We start from the raw sequence: 12,568 nt of genomic DNA, 5'->3' as shown, positions 1-12,568 counted from the left end.
TTTGTTATCTATACAAACATCACACAACTGAAGTATATAAAACCTGTGTAAAATATTTCTTAAACTGGCATATATAATATTTCAGAAGTAAAGCTACAGCCTTAGTGACCCAGTGATGACAGCTGTTTACCATTTAAAACATATAGTCAGCAGAAATCAGATAGCTTTTTAAAATGTTATGCTAATGGAAACATAAAATGGCATTTTAACAAAGGACATACTATTGTTATGGAGCAACGTGATGTAGATGCATTTCCTGTACTGATCCATCTGCATGATTTATACAAAGAGATTAAAAGCATGAACCATTTATTTTCTCTCTGTCTGTTTCTTAGACTTGGTCACTTCAAGCATCTTCAATAATCTGATTGATATCTATACACTTAATGTGCAAAATGGATTTAAATTCAATCTAAAATTCTCATGCTATATGAAAATACTGTATGACCAAGGTAACTTCAGAGATTATAATAATTTTGCACTAAAAAAAAGATGAAGAAAAGAAAAAGAACTTTCACTATCTCAGTTTAAATCAATCCTCCCATGTTCATATTGCTCAAAAATGTATGTAACCTAGGGAACTTAAAAAAACTAAATGATTCAATAATAATAATAAAATCTTGAAAGCTTTTATTTATTTATCCAATTGCATTGGGACGTTAATATGTTTTATTTTTTTGTAGTTAACTGAAACTGGGCATGCTAACATTTCCTGTCACTAGGTAGTATATCACAAAAATAGTTTAATTGGAGTTATTTAGACATGTTACATTTTGTTGGGATTACTCAATTAGGTTCCCTCAACTTGAAGTATTTAAGTTCAATTTACATGGTCATTTTAATTTAAGAAAACACTTTTCAGACAAGTGGAACTACTGTCCAATTTGCTGCACTTTGATGTGGCTGAAAAAAACATGCAACTGAAAAAGTGTTACATTTCCTGCAAAAAGAGTGTTGTGTTAAATATCATTACAAGAATTTAGTAATACTCCTCCCCGGTTATGATTGTTGAGGAGCAGTACTGAACAGCAATAAAACGGCTGTATTTCCACATGGCAATCAAGCCAAAGAAAAGCCTCTGTGAACATTTTTATTAACAATGTTTCCAAGATGTTTCATTAGGCCTGAAGTACAGTATAAGACTAAGGCATTGCGAAAAAGCAATGGTTATTTTCAAATGCTTCACTCATAAAGCCAAGGGAACTTACAGTATGTCAATACCATAACAAAACACTACATTATTAAATGCCTTCAAACTTGAATTGTACTACAAATACTACAAATACATATTCAGTCATGAGGGTGAAGGAGGAAAGAGAATGCCAAACTAGCATTCCTGAACATTTACTGTAGTTTCAAATATCACAGCCAAATATCACTTTAATGATAAATGATAATTAATTAAAAAAAAGCACTTCATGGACACCTCTCCCCCATTAACCTTGTTTTTATAAACAAGAAAGTGAAGCCACCTTGTGTCTGCTGTGCTACCACTAGAAACAGCGTCAGGTGCAACAATGATGGACAATTTTTTATGAGCAATTTATGAAGAAAGCCATACAGTTTTAAAATGAAAAGCACAGCTGGGGCTCTACCTGACACTGTCCTGACAACCTCTGAGGTGTTTCTCAAGCCGACGAAGGAGAACTGGTACAGACGCCAGGAGCGGATGTCCCCGACCTCCACTGAGCTGCGCTTCCACTTGTATACAATCTCCTCCTTGGGGTAACCATCTGTAAAAACAAACAGACAGAGTCGTCCAAAGAAACAGAACAGGATGTTGGGTAATGTGCAACATTCACCTAAGAGGCTTCAAAGAACTTAATAATCAAAGTCGTTAAGATTTGTTGATGATTCCATGCCAATTTCACACCTCTAATTCTATAGATAATATTACTGCCCATATTACCACTCAATTCAGTAGCTGTTTTAAGTAAATCCAGATTACTTGAATATATGTCTAACTCTAACCCTAAATACATAAATAAATAAAAAATAACTTTGTTTGCTAGGGAATTGTTTTTCCATTTATAGTATTATTATTTTTAGATTAACACTTTTTATTGATTCACACAATTGAAACCAATACATCACACATAAAACTCATGGGTTATGTCCCCATCTTCTGATTGGCATCACCAGTATGTGGGTGTCTTTCAGACCAAGAATATAAAATATAGAGGGGGTCCAATAGAATCAATGTAAAATCTTATATTGCATAACGTGTACACTTGTATCTCTAGATGTAGACTTGACAAGTTTTTGAATCCTAGCCCACATTTAAACCCATAATCTCTCCCATAATCTCTTGAGAGAAGTTGAAGCTCCGTCCCCCTGACTCTCCCTAGCAGGGAATAATACACTGATGTCCCATGACCTTTTACAAAAGCCGTAATCACCACTCCCAAAGTATCTGCTGCTCTAGGGGGGTGTATGCTACTGCCACAAATAGTACAGAGCAGGAATCGCAGCTATAAATACCTGAAGAATTGAGACCTGGGAATCCCAAAATGTTGAACCATATTTTCAAAGCATCTTAACACACCACTCTCATATAGGTCACCAAGCGTATTAACCTCCCTCACAATCCACACGCTGGTGTCAGGAGCACAACCTCTCCCTCAACGTCAGTAAGACCAAGGAGCTTGTAGTGGACTTCAGGAGGAAAGACAGAGAACACAGCCCCATCACCATTAATGGAGCACCGGTGGAGAGAGTCAGCAGTTTCAAGTTCCTCTGTGTCCACATTACTGAGGAACTCACATGGTCTGTCCACACTGAGGCCGTTGTGAAGAAGGTTCACCAGCGCCTCTTCTTCCTGAGATGGCTGAGGAAGTTTGGAATGAACCACCACATCCTCACACGGTTCTACACCAGCACTGTAGAGAGCATCCTGACTGTCTGCATCACCGCCTGGTATGGCAATAGCACCACCCTCAACTGCAAAGACCTGCAAAGGGTGGTGCGAACTGCCAGAAACATCATCGGAGGTGAGCTTCCCTCCCTCCAGGACATATATAACAGGCGGTGTGTGAAAAAAGCTCGGAGGATCATCAGAGACTCCAGCCACCTGAGTCATGGTCTGCTCTCACTGCTACCATCAGGCAGGCAGTATCGCAGCATCAGGACCCGCACCAGCCGGCTACATGACAGCTTCTTCCCCCAAGCAATCAGACTTTTGATCACTTGATCTATCAGGATCAATAATTAGCACTGCACTTTATTAATCTATAATCTCACACTGGACTGTCAAATATAATCTCCCCAATTCAACTACAGTATTTTATATACCCTCACCCTTATTTTTTATTTTTATTGTATTTGTATTCTATATTGTGTGTATTGTTTACTGTACATTGTATATTGTGTTGTGTAAGTATGTGTACATTTGTTATGTAAATTGTGTTGTGTAAATGTTGTTTATTGTAAATGGTACTGCTATGTTATTCGGAACTGCACACAAGACCTTCACCTACTGTTGCACTTGTGTACACAGCAGTGTGACAATAAAGTGATTTGATTTGATTGATTTGACTCTGTCCAGCAGAAAGGATACTTATTAACACATAATTTTGGGTTCAGCCATATGCTCAAAGCAACATTTAAATAAATGTCTGAATTAAACACTTTGGACACTTTTGTCCATATCGCATGCAAATGCAAGATAACGGTGTGTAACATAACTTATCTGGTTAGTTTGGTAGAAAGGCTTTGCAATGGCCAAATAGGGTTGTAATACAAAACCAGGGAGAGGCTAACTCAGGTGGAAGTGACCAATTGTCTTAGACTGAATGCATAATAATAAAACAAAAACTTGAGTAGGCCTAGCCCTCCCGGGTCAATCGGTTTATGTAATTTACTGAAGTGTAATCTGAGACGTTTACCATTCCAAATGAAAGATTTCGCTATGCTATCAAATTGTTTGAAATAACAGAGGGGGACATCTATATAGATAATGTAGTGGTGAGTTGAATTTTGGAATACAATTCATTTTAATGACACTAACCTTTCCAGTCATAGAAAAATTTAATGAAGCCAACCTGCTCACATTGCTCAAAAACTTTTATTGAAATTTAAAAATGAACTCTAAATCACATAAATTTGCTGAGAATAAAATACACAGATACTTAATGCCCTGTTTGTGCCACTGGAAGGCTCCCAGCTGAAAAGCTGTTACCGGGCAGTACCCTATCAGAGCCAAAGCTTTGGATTTAGACCAATTCCCTCTGTATCCTGAGAACTTAGAACTCATCAGCGTAAAGCAAAAGCTTATGTGCCACACCTCCCACCACAACCCTTGGCAAATCATCCTCCTTTCTTATCGTGGCTGCTAATGGTTCCAGGGCAAGACAGAACAATAAATGGGAACAACCCTGCCGAGTGCCCATATCCAGAATTAAATAATCTGAAATTAATCCATTCGTTTGGACTGCCGCTACCGGGTGTCTATAAAGTAACTTAATCCACCCAATAAAAGTATTCACAAACCCGTATATTTCCAAAATCTTAAAAAGATAATCCCATTCCATTTAAAATGCCATTTTGGCATCTATTACGATGGCAGTGACCAGAGTTTGATCGTTCGTCACTGCCCACATGACATTAATGAAACGCCTAATGTTATCAGAAGAGTTATGGAACCAAATGAATACCGCCTGGTCTATATGTATAAGAGGTGTCATAACTTGACTTAAATTTTGTACAATATTTTAACGTCTAGCTGGATCAGGGAAATTGTATGGAAACTCTTACACTTTCTTGGATTTTTGTCCTTTTTAAGAATCAGAATGATCAGAATCAGAATCAGCTCTGCCTACGCACTTTAATAATCCCTTCCAATATCATGAGTTCTTGTGCTTTTTATTTTTATGGTGAATGAGGCATACTCTATGATCTGACCCCTGAGAACCGCATTAAGTGCCTCCCAAGCCACGCCCACAGAGGATACTGAGGACCAGTTGGTCTCCATATAGACATTGATTTCAGCCTAAAGCATTTGTTGGAATTCAGGATTTTGCCTGAAAAGTGCCATCTAAATGATTTCCTTTTCTCCATATTTGGCAACACCTCTAAACACACCAGGGAATGATCTGAAACTAAAATGTTTCCAAATGAACAATCTGCAACAGATGAAATGAGAGACTTAAATATAATTGAAAAAATAATCTATTCTAGAGTAAATTTTATGGAAAGAAAAAATGTATAGTCCCGCCCATATGGGTTTTAAAGTCTCCAAATATATGTAAGACCAAGATTTTTTACACATCCTGTGAAGCGGTAATGCTGCTCGAGGGGGCTTGCACACTTTTGCTTCACTCTGATCAAGGACTGAGTCCATCAAAAGATTAGCCTCCTCCAAACATTATATAATGATGGGTGCCAGTGGCTTGCAACATCCCTTCAAGATATATAAAAAATCCCTGATCATCAACGTTAGGTGCATAAATATTTGCCAAAATAAGACTTTTCAGCTAAAACAATAATGACTCTTCCTAATTTATCTTAAATCTGTTTGAAACATTTGAATTGCAGATATTTACATATCAGTGTAATGAATCTCCTACTCTTACTCGAGCCAGCACTAAAGAACTATTTCTTACACTTAAGGAGAGAAATAACCTTCCTTCTTTTTATGGGGTGACCCAATCCATTCACATTCCACATGGAGAGAGACAATCCACTCATATTAACATGTGACATTTTGACAGTTAAGAAAAGATAAATCGTATGTCAAAAACAAAATTTTAAAGACCACAGTCCAACATTAGTGTGACAATCAAAACCCGAACATACCCCAGAACAAAAAACAGACAAAAGAAAAACGTGTGCATTAACCCCACGCACGACAGTGCCAACTGGTGTCCATACCTACAAACTCAAACAGTCCATGCACACCCACGAGAACCCCTGTAACAACCTTGCCATCGGATTGCTCAAGTACAGTGTTTCTAGACAGAATTACACAGCAAAAGAAACAGAACAAACTCCAGCTAATAGGTGCAACAAGCACAAAGATTGTGTAGATTCATCCATAAAACTGTCCTGAAGGTGAGTTACTAAATACAATTTACAAAATAAACTCCAGCCGATAGGCGGAACCAGCACAAAAAGAGCACACAGCTTCCTCAAACAGTCAAGTTAATGTTCAGTGAGCCAGTCCACTAAAGCTAGCAAGATGAGTACAACAAGATGACTTATTCACTCCATCGCCTTTATGAAGGACATCGCTTGCTGTGGGCATGTGAATGTTTAACGGCCATCCCTAGCATCTATTCTCAATTTGGCTGGGAATATCAGTGCAAAGGTGACCTTCTGTTGATGTAAAAGTTTCTTGCATTCCTTGAATCAATCACGTTTCTCTCTTGTCGAATTTGCAAAGTCTGGGAACAAGAAAATGCTGTGGTTCTTCAAAGAAAGCCTTCCTCCCCTCGTGTTAAGATCCAAGATATTTATTGGATGATCTCAGAAATTTGGCCAGAATTGATCAGGGCCTGTCTCCCTCTACGGCTAGCCGAGCAGGAACCCTGTGAACTCGCTCGATTTTCAGTTTATGACCTGCTATGTCGAGTTGATTCAGAAAGAGCCCATCCAGGAATTTTAACATGTACTGTCGATCTGCTCCCTCAGGAACTCCAATGATAAGGACGTTATCACCTCATTTCCCACAGCTCTCCTACTAAGTCAACTCCCAGGCTTGCGGCCTGCTTGGGGGGATCAGCTTGAACACGTAAGTGTTTTTGAATGTCTCCAGAGCCCAAGGATTTTGAATTCTTTGACATTTTGTCCTCCTATGGTTATGGTACAGAGTGTATCGAATCTCACCGTTTATGTCATTAAAAGTGCTAAAACTATCAAAGTGCGCATAGCTCGCCTTCACACGTCCGATCCTCACATGGCACCACATGATCTTATATTATTTTATTCCTAGTACATGAACATTGACACATACAGGGTTGCTACAGAGTTTCTAAAATCAAATGTAAAGCTTTTTAAGATGTTTTTTCATCAATAAATGATAATTACTGATCGCTTGTCATAAATTTCCAATATGGCTTAATAATTGCAAACGGCTCTGAAACAGTTGGAAACATCCACAAGCCTCTGTGTGCTTGGATAAAATACAACAGTGCCGTTTTCACTTTGAAGGACATAGCACATGCATTTATTTAATTAATTCACATACTTTTGAAGTTTGATAATCAGATTAGGTCATATCACAATTCCTGTCTTTCCGCTCCAAAATTTAAGACATCTTTAAGTGATAATTAAGACTATTGTTTTATCATTTAAGCTTTTTAAAACTTTTGTATGACCCTATATTTTAAGACTTTCTAAGGATCCACGGGAACCCTGATGAAGAAAGAATGATTTTAAGTATATGTTCTTCTTTTAGGGTAGAATAAATACTTTGAACATAAACTTTTCAGTACCTTTTCAAAGGGTTTACAAATTTAGATTTTAAAATATTGGGGGCCTGGGTAGCTCAGTGAGTAAAGATGCTGACTTCCAACCATGGAGTCGCAAGTTCAAATCAAGGGCATGCTGAGTGACCAGCCAGGCCTCCTAAGCAACTAAATTGACCCGGTTGCTAGGAAGAGTAGAGTCACATAGGGTAACCTCCTCGTGGTCACTATAATTTGGTTCTTGCTATCGGTGGGGCATGTGGCAAGTTGTTCGTTGATGCCGTGGAGAATAGCATGATGCCTCCACACATCTCCGTGGTAATGCGCTCAAAAAAACCATGTGATAAAGATGTGGAGGCAACTGAGATTCGTCCTCCGCTACCCATATTGAGGCGATTCATACGCCACCACGAGGACTTAGAGCGCATTGGGAATTGTGCATTCCAAGTTGGGGAGAAAATGAATTTTGTTTTTTTTAATTAACAGCCTTAATATAAATTATTCTGATTAATAATTAAATACATGACATTCCAATTTATTTGGGGGCCTAAGGAAAATAATAATAATATTGGCAGTGACATACATTTTATGTTTTCCAAAGTTTGCTGATTCAGAATTTGTAGATTATTTGAATGTATATGTTTATATGGTATACTGGAAAACAATAATAGGCGTCTCATAAGTGTTAAAGGATTTTATTGGCAAAAACACTCAATTTATGCAAAGAGTCAATATTTACAGTGTTGACTCTTGTTCTTCATAACCTCTGCAATTCGCTCTGGCATGCTGGATATCAGCATCTCGGCCAAATCCTGATTGATGGTGATCCATTCCTGACTTATTAGTGCTCAGATTTGATCACAATTTGTGGGCTTCTGTTTGTCCAATCACCTTTTGAGGATTGACCACAGGTTCTCTAAGGGATTAAGATCTGGGGAGTTGCCTGGCCACGGATCCAAAATTTCAATGTAATGATCTCCGAGCCACTTCATTATAACTCTTGCCTTGTGACATGGTGCTCCATCATGCTGAAAAATGCACAAATCATCACCAAATTGCTCCTGGATCGTTGGGAGAAGTTTCTCTTGCAGGACATTTTGATACCATTATTTATTCATGGCAGTGTTTTTGGGCAGAATTGTGAGAGAGCCCACTCCCTTGAATGAATAGCAACCCCACACAAGGATGGTCTCAAGATGCTTCACTTTTGGCACAACACAGGACTCATGGTAGCATTCACCTTTTCTTCTCCAGTCTATCGATTTTCCAGATGCCCCAAACAGTCGGAAGGGGGCTTCATCAGAGAAAATCTATTTTCACCAGTCTTCTGCTGTCCAATCCTTGTACTTTCTGCTGAATTTCAGTCTGTCCTTGAAGTTTTGGTGGCTTCTTTGCTGCCCTTCTTGACACCAGGCCATTGTCAGATGAGTAAAGATGAGTAAAGCATTGATTAAACAATGCAAAAAGTACATAAGCTTTAAAAGTCAATATATTGTTTGTGTTAATCCCTAAATCATGGAACATAAGCCTATAATCCCCAGCAATCCATTTTGCAACTGAGCTCATCAATCGCCTCATTTCCCAATAACAATTTATCTTAATGTTAAGAGCGTTTTCTAGGAGCAATTCTACAAACATTCATTTTTTACATGCGTTTCCCAAAACTGCACTTAACATGAATGTGCAAGGATGCACTTTAAGTGCTACTAATGATAGTCACTTTCCGTGCGACAGTGCTGAAATGTGAATACATAGTGCTGCTCATCATTGTAACTATTATATTTGTGCATAACTTTATAATAATTTGCACTTATCCTCGTTAATATTTCTTTAAAAATATCTAATTTCTTAAATAACCAACCTAATTAACTACAAATTTACATATTGTTTTACAATAATTTTGTGCAGAACAATCAATTTCGTTTACATAATCTACTTCCATAATCAGGTGTGCATGTGTAATTGTGGCAGGGTGGAGTGTGGGGCCGCGTCATGATTCTACACACCCGGTCCCTTATCAGGCTAATCAAGCCTCCGAGAGGGATAAAGGCAGACTGTGGAGGATTGTCCGTAAACGATCTCTCTCTCCCGCACAATCCTCCGCAGTCGGCATTTATCCCTCTCGGAGGGGGCCCTCCGCCCTGCCACAGTAATATTTAGTTTTCACAAATTTTCCTTGATATGAAATCTTTCAGGATTAGTGCAGACAGCGGAGGTCCTGTGTATGTTCCTGCTAATTACAAGCTTTCAATGAATATTACGAGGTTCATTGCGTTATCACGCAGCACAAAATAAGGAGACATTTAGAAGATGCACTTTATGGACATTCATCAAATGATGCGGAGGTCTGCTCTTTTTCTCATCTGGTGTTGCAGAAGCGAAAATGGAAAAGGGATAATGGATTTTTTGTTTGTTTTTCAGAGGAATGCTACACAATCCAGCTTAGCTTAGCCGATCTACAAAGCTGGAGATATAAGACAAAGATCACTGCATGGGCCTGAATCAGAACAATCTCCAATGGTGGATGAATGAGTCTCTTGCGCTGTTCCTTCTGTCCCAGCCAGAAAGTGTTTTCTGTGGCAGGTCTCCTATCTGCTATCTTTCAGGTGGTGAGGTATCCAAGCCACTTACTGGGGGTACCTCAGGGATCAGTGCTTGGGCCACTTCTCTATATACACAAAATCACTGGGACCAATCATTCAGGCACATGGTTTCTCATAACACTGCTATGCTGATGACACACAACTCTACTTGTCTTTCCAGCCCAACAACACCACCATGACTGCACGAATCTCTGCCTGCCTGGCAGACATCTCGGCCTGGATGAAGGAACACCACCTGCAACTCAATCCAGCCCAAAACGAACTCCCGTTTTTTCCAGCCAACCCTGCTGTCTAACACAACATCACCATGCAGCTGGGTTCGACTACAGTAACGCCTTCAAAAACAGTCAGAAATGTAGGGGTAACCATTGATAACAAACAAAATTTCATGGACCACATCTCAAAGGCTGCAAGTTCATATATATTTACACTCTACAACATCAGGAAGATACTGTAAGACCTTTCCTATCTGAACATGCCACACAACTGCTTGTTCAGTCACTTGTCATAACTAGACTGGACTACTTTAAAGCTCTCATTGCAGGCCTCCCTGCATGTGCAATTAGACATCTGAAAATGATCCAGAATGCAGCAGCACGTCTGGTCTTTAATGAACCAAAGAGAGCACATGTTACACCACTCCTTGGCTCTCTCCACTGGCTACCGGTTGATGCACGTATCAAATTCAAGGCTCTGATGCTGGCATACAGAACAGTCACTGGGTCTGCTCCAACATACCTACAATCATATCTGCAGAGATACACGCCCACTAGAAGCCTGCGGTCGGCTACGGAATGTCGCTTTGTTGTACCAACACAAAGAGGCACCAAAACACTTTCCCGGACTTTCAGTTTCATCATACCGCATTGATGGAATAACCTTCCCAACTACATCCGTGAAGCAGACTGACTCTCTCTCTGTCTTAAGAAAAAAACAACGCATCTTTTCCAAGAGCACTTAACTAGTCGCAAACAAAAAAACAAAGAAAATGTGCACTTGTATATGTTTTGAATACAATTCTGATGCTAGTGAAACTTTGTAATATGGCACTTTTGTACCACTTAAGATAATTTGCTTATGTTTTCCTCTTTTGTAAGTCGCTTTGGAAAAAAGCTTCTGCCAAATTAATAAATGTAAAGGTACAGTAAATGTAGGTGTCAACAGGCTTCGCTCATGTCTCCATCCTGAACATATAGCTTTTGTTTCAGAATAAAAATATGTTGATGAATTAATGATTCCAACGTTTTTGTCTGTGAAATATCTAGAATATTTTTTTATTATTTACTGTTCCCTTTACAAAAGGCTTCACTACGATGTTGCGCTGCTAAGCGCTACGGGGAACAGCTTTCGCTGTGAGCCGAGCTGAATAATGTGTGGAACACGTCAATGAACATTGACCGGAATTTATAGCCTCGGCTGATGTAATCATTAGATGCACCTGAGGCCAGGCTATAAATGGATACGTCACCAGGTGTCATCAGAAACTCTTTTTTCAGAGCGATTCTGTTTCTGTGTGTTTCACAAACCCTGTCAAAACTTTCTTTCTTCTGTTAGAAGTTAGAATCAGTTAGGCAGTGTGCAGTGAACGTTGTTCTCTTCTGTTTAGAAAAGAGAGAATGACTGAAAGCCATAAGCGGTGCGTGTTCCCTCTTCCGCTCTATAGCTGAAGACGACACACATCAGTTTTTGCTCTGTTTGTTTGGGGGTAAGAGCACGCTGCTCTCGCGTTGCAGCAGGGCGGGTGCGAGCACTGCGATTTGCTTTAACAGGCAGAGTGCGTCGTGCTCGCCTCGCTTGCTTCCGGGAGTCAGCACTCACAAAAAAATAAAAAAATAAAATAAAAAAATAGTTCATGGGGCTCTTGCATAAATGTGGCTGAGGAGCAAGAGACAGGTTGATCCCTTTCTCTCACTCTCTCCCCAAACCCAGCTGGTCCTTCACACATGATCTCGATGCTTCTTCGGGTCATGAGGTGGATCGCGATTCTCTTCCCGCCTCCGAGCTTTCCGTCCACGATAAAAAAATCTATGGAGGAAATTGCTCGATGTTGTTACTCGTGCGGTTGCCAGATTGGACTGGCCACGTGAAAAAGAGACCCCCAAACGCTCCAAATTAGGGGATATATTTTATCTCCCAGTCTAAGAAAGGGAACGCCTCATGGGTCCCTTCCCTTCTTTGATAACCTCCATGAAGAGCTTTTTCGCTCATGGAGAACCCCCCAAAAAAAAAAAATATATATATATATATATATATATTTCCTTCCCATGTTCGCATACCCTCGACGTCATTATATTCGACTATCGTGGGTACTGAGGCACTGGCGGTATTCAGTGATGCCGCCGGTCGAAGAGACGCTATGGGCTATCTCTCGCCGGCTCGGCATCGTCACTTAAGAAGCCCTCTCTCCCTCAAAGCCTTGTAGGACAACCTCCACTTTAGTGGGAAGGGCTTATCAAGCAGCAGGTCAGGCTGGTGCTGCTCTGCACACTATGCTGTTTTACAGGCGTACCAGGCTGACCCCTGGACGACCTGAGTGTGGGTTCTGCGCTTGACGAGCAAGCC

At 39.8% G+C, this 12,568-nt stretch overlaps 1 protein-coding gene across 1 annotated transcript in view; it reads right to left on the bottom strand.

Moving 5' to 3' along the window:
• The window catches only part of LOC127625040 (gamma-aminobutyric acid receptor subunit gamma-2-like), a 165,044-nt gene that overhangs the window by 61,387 nt on the left and 91,089 nt on the right, over positions 1–12,568 (bottom strand). Inside the window, 1 exon segment of the mRNA XM_052100093.1 lies at positions 1,596–1,733. Coding sequence (XP_051956053.1) covers positions 1,596–1,733 — 138 coding nt within the window.

This window comes from Xyrauchen texanus, chromosome 31, assembly GCF_025860055.1.
Source record: "Xyrauchen texanus isolate HMW12.3.18 chromosome 31, RBS_HiC_50CHRs, whole genome shotgun sequence".
NCBI classification, from domain to species: domain Eukaryota; kingdom Metazoa; phylum Chordata; class Actinopteri; order Cypriniformes; family Catostomidae; genus Xyrauchen; species Xyrauchen texanus.
Note: the sequence above shows the minus strand (reverse complement) of the source record. Positions and strands in the feature narration are given on the sequence as shown.